The following is a 19,797-nucleotide window of genomic DNA, read 5'->3' on the forward strand; positions in this document are numbered from 1 at the left end:
CCGGGAAGGTAAAGCTTAGGACTCAGCCATTGTGTTAAAGGAGATTACATACATGCATACATCTGGGATTTTCTAAAATTGTAAGCTTTCACTGAATGTAGAACTTTATGAGCTTACTAGAAATTATAGTTGACCTACCTCTGTGTTTACCAGTGGTGGAGTGTACTTAGTACAATTTTGAGGTGATAAGAAAAGTCAACAAACAGATAAGTAATTACATAACAATACAATACAATACATAAGTAATTTTATTATAGGGCACAGGTCAATACAACAAATGAACTCATATATTTTCCCATCAATATTAAATGTAAGTGTACATGTTGCTTGTATATCTCAAGCAAAGTGCTGGCTTCTCCGTGTTTTCAGCATGTATGGGAAGGTAATGTAAACACAAACTATCACATAATGTACTCAAAAATCATAGTAATAACATCTAATTTATTCTCCTCCGTGTCTGCTATACATTCACACATTTACAATGTCTGAAAAAATACATTTCCACAGGAATCAGTCCTTCACTGAACAAAGTATGCACAGACGAGCTTATGATTATTATACAAATGTCCTCACTGTATAGACCACAGTGTTAAAAATGTGTCGTTTGGTGCAGCTGTTGGTGAGGTGAGGGTGAGTCCATTTTCAGACCCACAGACCAGCTGGGGAATTTCTAAACTGGATTTATAAAAGACAATTTAAAATTGCTGCCTGTGAAGCTGCAACCCATGTATACCTTATACCAGGTTATACGTGCCCAAATTTCATACATTCTTTGCTGAACATACGGAATTTATCTCAGACATTACATTCAATATTTCACTAGAATCATTTTTGGTGTCAGAGACAACACAAAATGGACTAAAGACAAAATACAGAATAAAAAATGCATCATTTCCCTCACTAACAGACTGGATAATCCTAAAACTTAGAAAGTTACCATGAAATAAAAAAAAAAAGGTCTTTGCTGCAAGTATGCTGCATGTACAGTATTGTTAGAATTATGAGATTAAACAAGTGTACTGCATGAAATGTATTTTGATGTATTAGATGTTGAAAATGAAAAGGTACAAAAAGCAATTGATTCACCCACCAAAGTTTATCAGTAGAACTGCCCAGTGACCAACTGTACAAAAAAGGTTGGTCATAAAATGTTCAAAATACACAATTACATGAATTCTGAAGATTCAAAGCGTTTAGCTGCAAATTAAACATTAAGAACTACGGCAGACTTGCAAAGATGGTTATGAAGTTGCAGAGACACATGGAAGATGTGGTCCTTTTCACTGCTCTGCTGAAGGGTTGGACTATTGTTTGATGTAGTTTAGAGCAAACATGAGCACCACAATGAGCTACAAAAAGTCAATTTTTATTATTATTACTTTTTATTTTTCTGATGTTCTGCCTAAATTAGTAGTTCCCATTTTGACATTAACAGTGAAAATCTACAATTTTTAGAAATACATAGAAACATCTTTGGTGATAAATGGTCCTTGCCTTGGTGTTTTGGAATGTGCCCCCCATAAGATCATTTTGCATTAGTTTGATAAGTACCCTTTAATGTCACTGAACTTCATCTGCCATGCCAGCATGTGATGATTTACAGCTACAAATATTATGAGACCAGAATTTAGGCTGGTACATTATTGTCAACAGAGATGGGAATGTATGTGTGTTGAACACTTGCACCACTTGCAGGCAATGAGTGTTACACCTTCAGCAATATTATTTTTAGTAACTATGTTTTTGTGTGTGATGTTATACGTTTCACACTGTGCTAAATAAAATAAAAACATGAAGACAAAAATGTCAACCTGCTGGTGGCGCTAGAGGAAAAGTCATGGAATTACCAAAGTCAGTAGGCATCATCCTCTGGGCACCATGAATGTTTGCACAGAATTTCATGGCAATTCAAAGTAGTCCGGACCAAAGTGGTGAACTGACTTTCATTATCATTCCTAGAGCTATGCTGCTACTGTGGCTAAAAACTAACAATAAAGAAATGCAGCTGTTATACTTACTGGCTGCAAATGGTGCAAATGTCAAAAACTGCAGCAGTTACTGTTTTTATGCGGTTGGACGGGAGCTGCTGTGACTGCATCAGTGACATCGTGCATCCTTGTTCTGTAATTTATGCACTGATGTGATCTCAGCCTCTCTGTTCTATGTCTGTTAGTAAATGGTGGCTGCTTCTGCTTGTATTTACTAACCCAGTTCTACCTCTCTCCCACAAGCAGAGTTTGCACCTGCTGAAACCACGAACCACCCTGTTCCAAGAGGATTTTTCACACAATTCAGGCAATTCTTCATCAGTAATTGCAACAACTATGCCAAAAGAAATTGGGTCTATAGGCAGAATCATTCCTGCAAAGTGAGGGCAGGAAACTGTATGAAAAATGCATCACAAACTCTATTTCGTTGTTGCATGAATAAAACTTTTGAAATAAAAACCTTGGCACATACTTGGAATAATCATCTTTGTTGCCTCAAAGCAAACAAGGACATGTTTATATGCTTCTCACATTCTCTTCAGTCCAACAGGCCCTCAACACTGCCACCAGGAAAAGTCTCTATATGTGTGTCTGACATACAATCAAACACTCATATCAATCATTCATTCCACTACATTCCATCAACTTGGATCCAAGATGTAGGAGTGTATTCTTGCAGTGCCCCCAGTGCTAACAACTCCCCAGAATACTAAAATAATGTGAATTCTGGTGGGATCATTTTCACTTCAAAGCCTGAAAATGTTTTCACTCGCTGCATTGGTTTGTTACAAATATGAAATACAGTATTCACCATTTGCATTTACACTCAACCCCCATCAGGAATTAGTAAGCTTAATGGTTTTTACACATACTATGTACAGTAAACATGTTTAATAGTGAAACAGCAAATGATCTTGGTTGATTAAATTACAACATTACCAACAGATTTCCTTGTTTCTAGAGACTCTTAGAACTGAGCTGATTAGTAGAAATGTTATGAATAATTTAATCAGAGAGTCATTTCATTTGATTACAGTGGGACGGTCACGAAAACACAAAGACAGACAGAACTCCCACAGAGTTTGTCCATCCACAAACTGGGGCAATGTCACATCTCTCACCCAATGTTTAACCAATTACATAACTGCTTCTGTCTTAATTGGTTGATGATTTTTGGTTCACTTGGAAATTGTTACATCAATTATATTTCTCAGATAAGATGGATTACATCCTAGAGTCAGATCTTAAGTTACAGACAGGGAAAACAGTGTGGAGAAGATAATCACGCTGCTACACAAGAGCCATACTGTGTCTACTCAGAGCGGTCTCATTGCTGAGCACTGCCATTGCAAACGGTGACAGCTGCTACCAGAACAAGAGGTGGCAGCAGGGACAGTGTAAATATTTGGTGTAGGTAGATAATTGTCAATTATGGTGTTCGGCTTTGTTTTGAGATTCTCCCTTTAGTTTCAAGTTTGGAGGGTACCAGTATTGTATGAAATATACTTATTTTCCTCAACCCATCAGTATTCTGTGTGTTTATTATATCTAGAGCGTTTTGAAAGGGAAACTTTCTGCAAAAGAACCAAACTCTGCTTGAATCACTTGTCTATTTTTAACACAAAAACCCACCCATATAAATGTAGACATAAACACCTCTGTGAAGTGTTAGCAGTTGGAAAATACACATCTCCACTGTGTTTTAGAGGCACCAGAACCAAAAGTTTTAGGTCAGTAATTTAGTTGCGAAACATTAAGCCGGGCAGACACTTCATAAATTGGTCACCACAGACTATTTTCATAAATCAGGTCGAATTTCTGCCAAATTGGTTGTCGTTTGATGTGCGGTTTGAGGGGGTCACAATCCCTGATTAATTGCCTCAAAGATCAATAAATAGGACAAGCTTGGATGAAATTTCATATCACTGGAATAGTATTCTACATGTTGTAGCTAAAAGTCTAAAAAAAGAGACTGCTTTAATATAAAATGAAATTGGCTTCAGAGCAGACTCCATATTACCTTCTGCAGCTCCATATTTTTCATGTTTTCTTCTTACTTTCTCATTAATAGGTGAAGTAATGCTGCCATTGCTGCTCTTGTGGATGTGGTCGTACTGTTTAAAAAAAAAAAAAACTTTACTGGATTTGGAAATGGACAAACCAGCTGGTGCTTCTGTGCTTCAGTGTGAGAAACATGCTGTGGTTGGCCACCTGATCTGTATCAGATCTGTATCTGACTCTAGTGTTAGTATAAATGTTGCAAGTTCATGACGTGCAGGAAGGCCAATTAAAATGTATAGTGTGAACTAACAAAACAAACAAAACCAATAAAAATGGCTGTGCAGCTTTAGTATCAGGAAAATGCTAACCTCAAACAGTTAACAGGGGGCTGAGTAAACTGTGGCTGGGGGGCATTTTAGAGTCATCTTCACTTCATCTTTAGGCAAGAAAATCCCAATTTGGTTTTATGGGAGTCATTTTGTATAGAGTTAATGGATACAGACACAGCTGGTGATTTTCTATGCTTTTGCAATTATCAAAAAAACAAAACAAAAATGTATTCAATCGTTTCTTAATATATTTCTAACCTTCTCTGGTGATTCAAAAAACCTGCTTGATGCGCAATTTGAAATTGCGAACTTAAAAACGAGTATTCGACACGTGAATTTTTGAAAAAAAAATATGCACTTGTCTGAGATGTTTCTTCAGACCTTTTGACAAAGCAACATTTTGCAAAATTGAAATGCACTTTTTTCACATTTAAGTAGTGCTGCCTGCTGTATCCTGCCACAGGAAGCCAGATCCAACCGAGAGGCAGACTGCTGGAAATCTGTCATCATGTTTAATTGGAATAATATCGCAAAAGGAAAAAACAGGTTTATTCGCATCACATCACTCAATGGAAACAGACTGTTCGCAATTCTGTTTTGTCGATTTTTCTAAAAAAATTGCTTCTATGTTGCACAAAACTGCAATGGGTTACTTTCTTGTCCACAAATTTGAGCATCCCATCATTTTAACAAAGATAACACTGATTATTTTTTTGAGTAAACTCCATTTGCTGAGGAAGACTGCGAGATGCAAGCTGAAAGTTCTGGCAAAAGCTGGTAAGTGAATCTTGAGATTTTTTTTGTGTCAAACTACTGTCTGCAAGGTCAAAAACACTCACAAATGATTTTGTTAGAATTCAACAACAACACGTTTAATGAATCTTAGCCACCAGAGAAATGGTTGTTGGGAGCTGTAGCCGTAGTCTCTTCTCATTGTTAGAAATGACAAACTGACCAAATATTACTTGCAAATGTGGTAGTAGATTAATATTCAGCTCAGAGCTTGGACAAAATGCTCCACTATCATGTTTTAGCTTTGATGAAAGAAGCCCTGTGTGAGAAATAAAACTCAGCAATAAAAGCTAGTGGAACAAAAGCTCAACCAGAAGTGGGGCAGGACTTCTGTTCTGTATTGATAGAGATTTTCTTTGGAGCCAGAAGGTGGTCTTCATTAGGGGAACTGCTCTGCTGTAGAAAGGCTTTCTGCACTGACTTCACCAATATGCTGTTATGGCTGCTGCTTGGGCAACACAGGCACACACTGGGATTTCCAAAAAAAATAAACGAATGAATACTAATGATTTTCAACAACAAAGGAGAAATCTGTCCACAAATCAAGGAGTATCCCTTTAAAGAGTGTATTTTCAAACAGGTTGAACGCTCTTAATTACGCAGATAAATGAACCTGAATCACATTTAATTGGTGTTAGACACCTAGGTGAGTTCATTTGATTGTATGTGTGTCTGAGTGTGTGTGTGTGTGTGTGTGTGGCACTGTTTGTTTCTGTGAGAGCACAGACAGTGCTGTACATTGCTTCTGTTGTAGCTGTGTGCAAACAGTAATGTCACTGTAACCCTCGTTGGTATTTTCCACAGGGGTGAGCTTGGCTAGCGTGCTTGTCATTTCCAGAGGGTGCCCCGGGGTGAGGCCGTGGCTGTTCTCCTGCAGGGGCCACATTTCCTGCCAGGTGAGCGACGGATGATGAGCTGGGTGACCGCTGAGCAGGGGCCTCCTCTGCCTGTAGTTAGCCCACACCTGCAGAATTGTCTCTTTGAAAGGCCGTGTGGTCAGCGTGTATAGGATGGGGTTAAGAGCGCTGTTGATGGGGAGAATGAATATGACCACCCAGGAGCAGATGGTACCTGCCGGTGGAGAGAGAAAAGACAGAGAGAACGAAATAAAACAACAGAACTAATATACAGTCTTTGTTTAGAGAAGTGTAACATGGTTATATGAGTATTTCAACATGACAACCTTTAAAAAAAAAGAAAGAAAAAAAAGCCATTTATATAATAAATGAAAATCCCCTTTGTGTCTACAGGGGGCAGAATTAGGGAGCTATTAGGGATTCTGTACAACACTCAATGGTGATCAGAGTATACAGTATAGACTTCAACAAGGCGGCTACAGTTAAATACTCTTTCTAGACTATCTGAGGTCTACTGAAAAACATTTTAATGCTTGCTTCCTGCACTTAGCAGAGCTCTTACAGAGACTACTGTAAGAATAAATGATACACAGTCAATAAAAGGGTTCAAGGAATACTCCACAGAAAATATAGCTTTTGAGTTCTTTCCTCTATGTTTTCAGCTCTGATTCACAGCAGATATAGTGTCAGATAGAGTCCAATGGCAGCTCAAGGCTGCAAACATCCTTAGAAACCAATCATGACCCACTTCTATGTATATCATTAAAATTCTCACAATCTTCCAAACAATCACAGTTTCTTCTGAACAAGTTTGCTCTCCTTCATTGCCATCCTAGCATTTCTTCAAAGCTTCAAAGCTCTGCCAGAAGTCTCCAGTTTAACAATTTATTAGTAAAGCAATAATTGTTTGAAACATACTGAGGATATGAACAATAATGAAGGAATGGATTATGCTATATGAAAGTAGATTCAGACATTTCTATAGACAATTTTTGCTGTGACTGCATGGCTATTGGAACAGTAATAATGATTTGGTTTATTGTATAGCAGTCTCAAAACCAGTGTTGCAAAGTTCTTTACACTAAAATAACCAATACTAACAAAGATACAGGAATAAACTAAACAATGCAAAAACCAGTAAAACTGAAAGTAAACCTAAGATAATTTAAGATGCACAGTCCATAAAACATAATGAGTTATCACAAATAAAAAGAAAGTTTTTAAAATGGGTTTTAAAGGAAGATGATGATTTTGTGACCTCTTAGCTCAGTGGCTCTGCAAAGGCATGATCTACATGTAGACATAAGAACTGGCAGCAGCTTTTTGTCTGAGAACGGCAGGTTGCACCAGATGGAGCCTGGCCACAGTGAATGATAAAAGTAAAATCAATAAAATCTTAAAATCAGCACTTAAACAAATAGGTAACCAGTGTGGTGAAGCTAAAGGCTAAATAATATGACCTCTTTTCCTGCTTTCTACTTTACCCCTGTTTACCCCCAACTTCTGCATCTTTCAATCAACTGCTGTGAATCCATGCTGACTACTGCTGCAGGCTTACAGAGGGAGTGCAGTTGATACTCTAAATGTAAACTTTCAGTGGAGTATTCCTTTAAACGGTTATAGCACTTCCACTTTACCGGGAATCTCCAACTGCAGCAGTGACAGGATCTTGAGGATGAAAATGGGGATCCAGCAGAGGGAGTCAGTGATGACGATAGAGAAGAACCTTTTGGCGATGGTCACCTCTTTCTTGATATGGTTGCTGTATTTTGTGGTCTGAGTGCCGGTTCTCTGGATGTTATAGAACATGCTTGCATAGGATAGGACAATGATGAGGAATGCCACCAGGTTCAGACCTACAGAGAGATATTTGGTTAGTTTCTGGATTGCCAAACAACTGCAAAAGTGTGTATTTGCACTGTGGATGTCCACATGCAAAGAAATACAAATGCACTCGCTAAATAATGAGACTGAGCATTTGCAATAAGCTTTAAAAGTAACTGAATAAAAAAAGAAAAAAGAAACACAACAAAAAAGCTCAGTTCACTATTGAAAGTACAAATCCCCACCCAGGAAAATAACGATGGAGTAAACATGAGCACATAGCGTCTCTGGCTGCTCCGAGTGCAGCGGGAAGCAAACACCATTGGTCCCGTAGAAGTTGCGAAATAGCCCCTTGCAGGCCAGCGGCAGGAAGGCAATAATAAAGCCAAACACCCAAATCCCAAGAAGGATGGTGACAGTTCGTCGCCAGCCAGGTGTCAAGTACTGGAAAGGGTAGACGATGCAGATGTATTTCTCCAGAGTGAGATAGGTGAGGAGCAGGACGGATACCTCAGTGGACAGCATGGCCAAAGAGCCGATGACCTGACACTGACTGCTGTCCATCCAGGCCTGAGCGTGCCGGTTGTACTCGCCGCGAAACTTCAGGTCATACGCACCAATCATGAAGAGGTAGATGCCCATCAGCCCATCTGCACCTGCAAGTAAGGAGGGATGCATTACACAGCTAATTTACAGGATTCATAGACGTCTGCGCAGTAAGGGTAAATGCCTGACTTCACAGCTGCATTCAGACCCAGTGTGCTATAAAAGGTTTAAACAAACTTGGGAGTGTTTTCTCCTTGAGATTGGCTCATTCAGAGACGTGAGCACAGAAACTCATTTGAACACCACAAACTGCCTGATAAAGCAATCTTTTTAAAGCAGTCCTCATTCAAAGGAACCGCAGTGTGATTTCTTGGAAGTGAGCACAGAATCAAACCAAGTAGAGACTCAACATGAAAAGCCTTCCGTGTATGATGTGGAGATCGATGATGACAAGCAGACAGACAGCAGCCACTCAACCTAGGAAATCATGCATACTAAAAAGAAACAAGGAAAAATGATTCATCTGCTCCTTCATGTGTTCTGTATTATGATCAATAGAAAAAGCAAATACAGCAAAGAGTGCACAGACCATCATGCTTTGTCGTCAAGAAAGAATAACGGAAACAAACATTGCATAAGATACAACTAGAATTACTGCCAGGTGGTTGTATGCCTCTGTCACATGTACATCCATGTTTGTCCAGAGTCATTTAATATACAGTATGCAGTGAAGACTTTGAAGGAATTGAATAAAAGGTAAAGTGTAGCATATGATTTTTTAGGTCAGACCAAGAAAATATTTTGTGAGTTATCAGTTCCGAGTGAACGTTTGTGTCAAATTTGAAGAAATTCCCTCATGGTTTTCCTGAGACATTGTGTTCACAATAATGGGATGGATGGATAGACGCAGCGGTTGTTGTCGGCAAAGTGGCATGAAAATAATTCTGTATGAAGTTGCCTTTTTTACAAGTTGAATATATAGAATATAGATGTATGCAAACTGCATAGCATTTATTCTGAGATCAACATCGATATCTTTGTCACACTGCAGTGTTTGAAAACAGTGGGTGGCACTTGATCTCAATCCTGCAAAACAGCTAAACCATAATCATAATACGAAGCCTTGCTGGTAATATACAGTACTGCACAAGTAGTAATATAAGCATTAAGCTTTAACTGCTAGTCATTCCTGATTACACAACAGGGGTCAGTTCTATGAATGATGGATACGTACAGAAAGATTGCATGTGCAGCTTTGCAGACAAATGTGGTGTGTATCTATAAAAGTAGACACAGGAGCTAGATTGACTGTTTAATAGTATCAATCTGCCTGCCAGCATCTCTAAAACTCATGAAGTAATACATATCTTGTTCTTTTAAAGGGGCAATTTGTAAGTTCGCTCTGCTGCCGAACGTGGTTTCTTGCTGGGAGCGGGTGGTGCGGACAGTCGCTTGCCAAGAGGTTCAGTCATCAATATGTTTCCAATACAGTAGGTTAAAATACACCCTCTGAGCAGTGTTACTTTTTCAGGGCAGACTGGACGCTACAGTGACTCACTATCAGACAGTGATGAGACGGGCTGGCCAGGCCGGAGATATCTGGTTAGCACATTAACTTCAGTAGAAGAAAAGAGGTGATAACATAACTTAATGATTTGTAATGACAAGGAACAATAATTATATACAGTAGGGCTTTATATTGGAGTTGTAGGGGAGAGACTGCATATGCATTTTTCTGCTTTAATGCTTAGACTGTTGTTCTTTTAATCAACATCTGGACCCACGCTCTACCTCAAGTAAAAGTTTTCATACTCAAAACTCAACAGAACAAAAAAACAACAGCAAAATGATAAATAAATCCCAACCCCACATGTTGTTTTCTCTATGCCTGCCTCCTGGCTGGAGGCATTATATTTTCAGGTTGCCCCAATCTTTTTCAAATTTGGCAAAAATGTTCACTTGAACTTGGGAATAAACTTTTTTTAGCTTAACTTTTCAAAATAAAAATTTGCTGGTCAAAGGTAAAGGTCAGTGTCCCATTTTTGTGAATGCGATAATATCAGGAACGCTTGGAGGGAATTCATTACATTTGGCACATAAGTCCAGTTAGATTCAAGGATGGACTGATAGAATTTGGTGGTCAAAGATCATTGTGACCTCACAAAACAAGTTTTTTGAGCATAACTTAAGAATTCATGCGCTACACTTAATACCTTTCATTAATTTCCTTTACTTCACTACATACAGTATATTATGAGTCCTGACAGACATGGATCTGAGGTGCGACTTTACTGGTGGTAATTCTACTTTCTCCGCCCTCTGCAAATTCATCACAATGTTTTGCTGAAGAACAAATTTAATTCACAGCATATATCTTCTGAAGCATTTAACTGCTGCTTTATCAGTAACTGCTTGATGTTTAGTTCTTTGATAATATAGTAAGTTCATTAAAATCCTCAAACCCTCCTGACAGTCATTCCTATCATATGTAAACATTTTACACAGCATATGTCATCATTAAAGACTCCCTGTATGTTTTCATGTTGGTATATATCATGTGAAAACTGTGACACCTGAAATGAAGCTTTGTTCTCAGACAACATGTACAGGTGAAACATAACTCTAAATGCCACTCTGCCATAATATTTTTTCAAGTTTAGTAGGTCTTTTAATTCTCATTTATTTACTTGTATATTAGATATACATGTAATGATACTGCATAAATTGTATGTGAATTACACATCAACACATAAAAGATTAAAGCTGACTGCTGACTGATTCATCTAGGCTCACAGTCCTCTCTAATACAGGGCAGAGAGGACACGGGGTTTTAATGGTTACTGAGAAAAGAACCGATAAAAAAGTGATAAAAAGTTAAAGATGTGAGGAAAGAAATTGTTAGAGACAGAGAAGCAGAGAATAACGGGGGATAAATATGAGAAATGATACTGGAAACTCAAGGTAACCCTAAGTGATAAAAACATATTGAATGACCACATTCTTTCAATTTAACTCCTGTTCAAGCTCTAAACTGCAATATTCGTGATTCCAACTCGGTCTGTCTATCTAACTACTTTGTTAATGACTCGTATGTCTTTCCAGGCTCCGTTCCACCCCTTTAATAACAGGTTTAAAAGCCACATGCAAACACCACCTGCTTTCATGAGGGGATCTAATCCGTTATTGTTGTTATAAAGAAGCAAAGAATGAAGAATATCTTGGTTATTTTGCTTGTGTTAATTACCCTAAGCTCTGTTTTTGTCTGTGCCACAGAAGATAGTCCACACTGACATTCTAGTAATAAACTTTTAAAGGTTGATGTATTAAGCAAGTGAGCCCTAAAGATAAAATGCATAATGAAAAATGAGATGATGAGTAACAACTGACACCCTCCACCTGGCTTTCATTGTGGATCTAGCAGGAATAAGAGCATAGCATATAAATATATAGAATTTCCTTTGCATATTCCGATATGTCATCATAAGCGTATGGTGATGTGTTATTGAGAGCATGTTTTGTGCTTTCATGTTGCAGTTACTATAGTCAAATTAAATCCTCTCTTTGTAATCATAAGCGTAAACTTTTACCTTCACCTTCAATGACTTCCTACACTAATTGAGTTTGTCTGCTTTATATTCTCTCAATCATGAATTAATTTTCCTCCTGTAACTTATAATATCATCATGGGACCCACAGTGTATGTCAATGAGAAGCCAACATGCCACATGCGAGAATGTGAAAGCAAATGCATTACATGTTTGTTTTTTCAGCCACAGTGGCTCCATCTCATATCAAACCTTTACCTGTTCAGCATCAGTGCCTAAATAATTTCCTGTCTTTCCATGAGAATACACACATCATATTTATCAACTGTCCTTTTTAACCTGACAAACTCCAGAGCCTCTTTCATGCTCCTCTATTTACTCACAGCCAATGAAGTCTATTTGCTGTAGACGGAAGGAGCTTTTCAACCAACTCTCATAGCTCTTTCTGACTGACATCTTATATCGAAGTGGTAGATAAAGTTTTCATATCCAAACACCATGCTGATATATTTACGCTATAAGCTTATACATTAGTATGGAGGAGCTTTTGAAACATGGTTTTGCGCATATGGCACAAAAATATGATAAATGGAAGAAGCTACATTCCTAAAGTATATATAAACTTCAGGTATATACTGTATTTTCTTAGTTTGAGTTTAGTTTACTTTTCTTATTTTGTTGGCCCACACTAGTACAGATCATAAAGACTATGTTCAGGTTTAAGTAACTAATAGCCTTCACACAGTTAGATAAATTCACTTGTTGACCCTGTAATGTTCATCTTTTTCTCCTTGTACATCAAGCTTTCAATAAATACTTCTGCCTGAGACATCTGAAATATGAAATGTATGAAATGTTCTGGTAACCCTCTTTTCTTCAGCTCACACTGAATATAAGTCAAAGTGATATAAAGATGTTGTAAGTTTTATCTGAAGGATATTTTCTATTATGTTGGTAGATGAGTCATTGAAAACGCAACTATCTAATCAACCATCGACCTCACTGGAATATAATCTTTGAGCAGTTACTGTAATTTGTGTCAATTTTGTTTTGTGAACAATTTCTTGTAGGATGTGAATCCTTGTATTCAGATGGCAGATATTACATTTTGGAAAGAGAAGTTGTTAGTTTTACATTTAGTATTTATGAGGGTGTCTAAAAGTGTGTGTAATGTGAAACCAGTCTTGATGAAACACACTGATAAGCACACTGGGCACTAGTTTCAAATTTCCTACTGAGTTATGAGGCTTGTTTACTTCTCAATTGTGGAAATTAAGTATTTTGCATAATTTGTCATTTCCACTTCTGCAGTTGTATCTGGCATAATTCAAGAGATCATAATCAGTCCTATAAACACAATGAAGTGGTAAATATAAATGTGGGTAAACTGTGAACCAGTGTTCATTAGGCAACCAGCCATCGATTCCTAATCTTTTTAAATTTTTTGGGAAAATGTGTTATTGGGCAGTAAATACTAAACCCTCTACCCCTGTGTGACTTGCAGAAATGAGATAATACTTGCTATGCACACACTATAAGTAACGTGCTTTGACGGTAAGGTAGTTTTACAAATGAAAAGCTAGTTACACTGACATTATGTGTGTTTCCCTTCCACCCACCTCCTCCCTTTAAAGGCAGTAACTTACAGCAGAGGGAAATGATGCACATAGCGTGTAGTTTGTTCTCCGAGCGGATGTACGAGCGCATGCAGATGACAAAGATGTTGCCGAAGCAGGTGGTGGCAGACACCACCCAGACAAAGACCCTCAGCACGATGTTGGCCAGCAGATCCTCAAAGGATGAGATGCCGTCAGTGTTCGGCTTGCAGCTGCGCACATGTGGAGCATAGCCGCAGTACTGGAACTTCTTGAAGTAGCTGTGACAGTAGTGGTAGCAAAAGAGAAGGGAGTCTATGAGTTTTTGTGTTTTTACAGCCCAGCGGTTAGTCCACACACAATGTAGGATTTATAAAGTGAGAGAGTTGCAAAGCACAAACAGTTAGAGAAAAACAAAGACACAGAAGAAAAGTTCTGGTGTTTCCGAGGCAGGATTTGATTTGGATTTGAACTTTGGGGAGCATCAGGTCTTTAGGGGAAATTAAAGATCAAAACTGTTTATTGCACCAGGTTGTAAACATGTTTATTTCTGCTGTAAAGGCATTTTAACATGGAGTCTATGAGAATTGACTCGCTTTTGAAACCAGCCTCAAGTGGCCATTTGATGAACTGCAGTTTTTGCTGCTTCCTTCATATTTGTCCATGTTGGTTTAATTTCTCAGCCTCGGAGGTTGCCGCTGAAGTTATCCACACATTTCAATGTCAACAGTTTTAATGGAGCTGCTTTTTACCAAAGAAATAGTCCCTGTGAAATAAATCATATTTGCGTAGTATCTGGAGTAACGAGGACCCTGTTTCTCTAAAGAAATGTTGCTTTTGAAAATTTTAAATGTTAAAAATATTTTATTGTTGTAAGCAAAACAAATGAAATTCAGTTAATCTCTAATGCGTTGAGGCAGAGGCAGATATGTCAAAACCTGGAAGAATAACTGCTGAACGGGTGAACAGTATTTCCATTTATTTAAATCTTATTGGAACTTGAACTAAGTGCCTTAGAATAGAAAGCCTTGAAGAGCTTCTCTGATTGTATCCAAGACTGAGAAGGAATTTCTTTTCCCTCTGTTGCTTCCTATCCAGGAACGGCATGGGTGTATCTCCAGCTGCACATAGTAAATGGATTACACTAAGCCTGACTTACTCATCTCCCAGCTGGAAGAGAAGCCTGACAGTCCTGATAAGACTGGCTTGGGACTCACCATTATAAATACGTGTGAAAGCCCAATGGTATACATGAGAGTCCAGACCAAATGGTGAGCATTAACAGTATAAACATTGAGCACTTACATGTGAGTCAGGTATTTCAGAGGTTCAAACATCCGCCGTTGTATGTTTCCGATTTCTATCCCCTCTATGCTCCTGGAGAACATAAAGACATACTGATTTTGCCTTTTGTTTCAGATGATGCACACAGAGACACATTACAGTAAGATTTATAATTGCACATTATTACAAGAGTATTCAAAAGCGCACAAACTGTCTTCACCAAAGGTTTTCTTCATCAAACAGCCTTTCAACAGACGAACACTTTTACAAATCCAAATACATTTTCTTTCATTCTTTCAGAAAAGAAAAGAGTCTTTCAGATTCTGACTTTTGTGTGAACTCCTGCTTGTGCCTCAAAAGAAACAGCACATTTACCACATCATAACCAAATAACACGGAAGCTATGATCAGTGCTGACAGAGTAATGGCCTCCTTCTAGCTTGTCAAGGCCATTTTTCATTTTCATTATCATCATACACACTGTATGTTTGCTCCTCTTCGGGACCTTTAAACATGACAGGAGAGCTCTCCAAATGCCTCCTAGCACAAATGAGACCTAGTTTTTAAACATGCAACACTGTGGTTTTTAATTTAATTAATGTGTCATTCAGTATGAAGAAAGACATACTTACAACGACTTCAGTTTATGCAACTTGTCAAAGTGGTCGACTTGGAGCTCCTCGATGGGATTGTATGATATATTCCTAGAAAATAAAGATAGAAAACCAAGTAGTGAAAATCAAGAACCTAGTAAAACAACTTTCAACACTGCACGTCTTTATAAATAGATGTAACATTGGAGAGATTTCTGTCAATACACATATTTTTATGCATGTGGCCTGGTTCTCTCAATTAGTTTAACCTTCCTGTCACATACCGCCTCCTGTATGTTATGAAGCTGTGTCCTTGCATTATTCTTCTTTAAAGAACACCCTGTTATGGGGGCGCCTCGGTGACTCACCTGGTAGAGCGTGTCTCACTTCACTATTTGAATAAAGGCAAAAATGCCCCAAAAAATAACTTTAAAAAAAAGAACATCCCGTTATCCTCCCACCTAAGTGTTTGTTTACTGTTAGAGACTGAATGCCTGCTACTCAAAGTTCAAATCCTTAAGATCTTAATGAAATCACAACTCCATTTTAAATACTGTTTATGGTTGGCATTATTTCTGTAATCACCATCCAATATATTTACAATCGGTAATTATCTAAACTTTTTTTTATTGGAAATGGCTGAGTCCACTAGGGTTAGGGTCAGGGTTCACATTGAAAGTGTTCAACCGTGGACACACAGGATGACTTTTATTGTGAGGCAGCCAAAGGGAATGTAATATAATTAGTCAACAAGGTTAGCGCTGAGATCAAAAGTGTACCTACAAAACAGGACAGGGTTGATCTTTGCTGTGCCTTGCTGGTGTGTGACTAAAAACTCAAGGTTTATAACTTTGAAGGATATTTATTGATATATAAATCATCAAAAGTGCCTTTCCAGCTTAATGCACAAGGCAGTTTAAACAAAGTTCATCCAAAATCTAGGGGAGTGTGTTGGATGCTGTGCAGTAAGAATAGCTCGTTTTTTTCAAAATGGTTAAATCTATTGTCATTCCATGATAGCATCAAAAGATACACCCTATTAAACATTCATAGAATAAACATGTGCGAACACAGAACCATATATCTCAGTGTATTAGTGTAAACAGAACTCACAGTTGTAGCAAATCCCCCAGTAAAACAAAAAGATTGGGAGGAATCGCCACCAGTCTGTTGTTGGATAGATCCCTGCATGCCAACACATATCCACATCGGTTCCCCAAAAAGATGAAAGAACAAACAAATATTGATGTACAACGCTCAGTATCTGACAAATGCACAAATCCCCCTTATGTGACCTGTGCAATGCACACTGAAGTAAGCCCTGCAATTAGTACTTCCTATATGTTTATAATGCAATTCACTTCTTTGGTGCACCCATGGTTTTCATTAGTCCCAATAGCCTGAGCATAAACTTAATTCATACAGCTGCTGGTTTTATGTGTAAAGGAAGAAAGCTATGGTGATAATGATCATAGCTCCAGCAAAGTGTCAATTTCAACAGTCGATAAAAAATGAGAGTGAGAGTCTGAGCTCTAATGAAATATGCTGTGGGTTCACGGCATCAAGGTCTACTGAGGATACATGCAGTCCATCCCCTCGGAGACAAAGGGTAAAAGGGATACGGATCACTTCACTGTGCGAGCCCCATTCCCCTTCTGCTCTTTGTGATCATCCTCCTCTCCTGAGTGAAGGTGCTTAAATGTTGAAAAACACAACAATCAGAAGCTACAGTTTTGAAAAAGAGATCCTTTAACCCTTAATATTTGAGCCGTGACTTTGCTTCAATTCAAGCTTCTTGGGGTAAAGTCAGTAATGGAGCCACTTCATCTGTATCGACCACAGATTAATATGATGCTCAGTTCTGTTCACTTCTGTCCATATCTCTCTAATGACTTTCCTCTCCTTGTTTCCTTCCAATTATATCCTGGTTTAGAGACAACCACTGCAGCGGTATGGTAATTCAATATTGTCATTTACCAACTATACTGTTTACATAATAATATATTTGTCATATTTCATGATATATATCAAAAAAATGTTCTTAATAATTTATATATTGAATTCAACCATATTTCCCAGCCCTAGACAGAAGAGAAAATGAGTAGGAAATACAAACATATGGTCTTAGTGTTACATGTGTTTGTACAAAGTGTTATTTCCATTGAGTCAATTTCTCAATACTCAATAAGAAATTACAGAATATTGCAGCCTTGTCCTTTAATAAAGTTGCAATATTTTTTCCTACAATTATTTGTAGGAAAAAAGTTTGTAAATTACAAAACATGATGAGCTTCTTGAGAACTGAAGCATTCACAGTCTAGGTGAAATATGTGAACCATTAAGATACTGACTGGTGCTAAAAAAGGATCTTAAAAGAAAAATCCACTGAGCCAAAGAGGTTAAATATAGTATATAGATTCCGGAGGCCTGAACAGAAGAGACACACAAGGCATTTAACAGCTACAAAAGTGTTTGGTAAGACTTCGAGGAGCTCTTTCGGCCAACAGTAAAGGACATGAAACTAAAAGAAGTACAGACTGGTTATTAAGACCACAGCAAGAGTGTGCTATACTCAAGAGTATATGAAAGACATCAAAGGTAAAAAGTAAAGATCTGTAGGTATCTCCTGCAGTTCCTTAAGTGTCAGTAATATGAAAAATACTGATCCACACTTCTACGCTAACAATATTATGACATTATACGATAAAGATAAAAACAAAAAGCACAAAATAACAATGATGGAAATTTTTTCTTTCGGCATTTCAAACAATGGTTTGGGAATAGTGATTAATATTGTACAGGTCTAGTTGGGAGCTATCAATGATTCAGGCTTTTCGTCATCTTCTTCCTCATCCTGACAGAATTCATAAGAGAAGTACTCAATATCAATCAGCATTAATAAAAAAACTGCCACAGTTCATGAACTCATTGTGCTATTGTACCTCAAATATGCAGACTGTGATTAAAATCTTGAAAATTAACACAGGAAAAAGTTTTGGACCTGTCAATTATTTTTTATGAGGTGCTTGTGTTCAACTGGAAATTTTTAATGATGATGATGCCACGAGTGGAAAAGTAAAAAAAATGGAATTTATCCTCTGAAGACCAGACAATCATATCAGATGTAGCAAATCTGAACCATAGTTTTTGAGAAACTTTATCACAGACCAGAGTTGTTCGAGGGAACATTTTGACCTGACTGTGAACAAAAGGTAAGGAGGTCACCAAAATATCGATCACCCTCTCTTTGAAATATGGACATGAGTTCTGTAAAAAAGGTTGCTCTGTAAAAAAGTGTTGGAAGAACAGAACAACTAGCTCACACATCAACAAACCAACAGACCCAAATGACCATCCCCAGGCTCAAAAGAACAACGAATGCTCTCCATTTACAAAATTACATGTATTTGTCCACTGAAGCTTTCGTCCTAAATGTGGATCATTACACACATGTCCTTAAATATCCTGTCAATTGTTGCTTGCAGCTACAGTAGAAGACTTTACTTCTTTATCAGGAAGTAACTCCATCTTAAGGTTCACATACTTTTTCAAGCAAAGACTGTGAATGTTACAATTAAAGCTGAAATCAGGATGTGCAAACTTTCTCACAACAGTGCATTTAATGTATTTTTCTATGGTGTTTGTTGCATCACATCAGCTTCTTATATATAATATATATACTGTATAGATATTTACACATTTTCGCCTACAGTTTATTTGCTCAATCAAACAAAATGGACTTACAATTCTCCAAGTTTCTGGAGGACTGAGAAAGATTGTTCATGTATATGGCTGATCCTGTTTCGCTGTAAAACCCTGGAGAAATACAACAAAAAAAATCATATTACTACTTTTTGATACTTTTTGACCTTCTTAATCCTATTTAACAAACTGCCGCTACTGATTCCACGCACAGACTTGTAGCAGCAAATCAGATTTTGAGAAACTGAAGAACATTTCAAAAAGCAGAAAGTTTGCCTTTACACAGATTATGATAAGTTATACTTACAGAACTGTCAGCATACTGCACGAGCAGAATGAGACATTTCCAATCGCTTCTATGTGATTTCCCTCTAAATCCCTGCAAGAACATGTTATAAAATGTAAGCACACAGACCAAATTTACAGTCACACACCCACACACAGAGAGACGGACAGAATAAAATAATAAAGAATAAATTCATCAAAAAACATGTCAATTTTATGACAGTTTCACATCCTACTTACAGCCAGTTCAATCTTGGCATTTCCTGACAGATGTCATCCAGCTTTGTCAAAGAGTTGTTCAGCAGAACTCTGCCAACCGCAGGGAGAGACAAGAGAGGGACACAACTGTGATGTAGGAAGGTGGAGTGCGTTTTCATTCAGTGTTCAAGGGAGCAACATTCATTCAGTCTAAACAGATCGACAAAGGCTGTTAATTGCAGGGTTTTTGATGATTTG

The 19,797-nt window shown here is 37.8% G+C and overlaps 1 protein-coding gene across 1 annotated transcript in view; it reads right to left on the reverse strand.

Annotated features, from left to right (window-relative positions):
- Positions 1 to 230: 230 nt before the first annotated feature.
- rxfp1 (relaxin family peptide receptor 1) overlaps positions 231 to 19,797 on the reverse strand; it is a 66,534-nt gene continuing 46,967 nt past the window's right edge. Inside the window, exons 9-18 of the mRNA XM_056383694.1 lie at positions 19,582 to 19,650; positions 19,364 to 19,435; positions 19,099 to 19,170; positions 16,468 to 16,539; positions 15,394 to 15,465; positions 14,783 to 14,854; positions 13,529 to 13,758; positions 8,037 to 8,447; positions 7,605 to 7,823; positions 231 to 6,181 (exon numbers count right to left, since the gene is read on the reverse strand). Coding sequence (XP_056239669.1) covers positions 5,763 to 6,181; positions 7,605 to 7,823; positions 8,037 to 8,447; positions 13,529 to 13,758; positions 14,783 to 14,854; positions 15,394 to 15,465; positions 16,468 to 16,539; positions 19,099 to 19,170; positions 19,364 to 19,435; positions 19,582 to 19,650 — 1,708 coding nt within the window. The 3' untranslated portion in view covers positions 231 to 5,762. The remainder of the gene's footprint in view (positions 6,182 to 7,604; positions 7,824 to 8,036; positions 8,448 to 13,528; positions 13,759 to 14,782; positions 14,855 to 15,393; positions 15,466 to 16,467; positions 16,540 to 19,098; positions 19,171 to 19,363; positions 19,436 to 19,581; positions 19,651 to 19,797) is intronic.

The sequence above is a fragment of the Seriola aureovittata genome, chromosome 8 (genome assembly GCF_021018895.1).
Source record: "Seriola aureovittata isolate HTS-2021-v1 ecotype China chromosome 8, ASM2101889v1, whole genome shotgun sequence".
Taxonomy (NCBI): Eukaryota; Metazoa; Chordata; class Actinopteri; order Carangiformes; family Carangidae; genus Seriola; species Seriola aureovittata.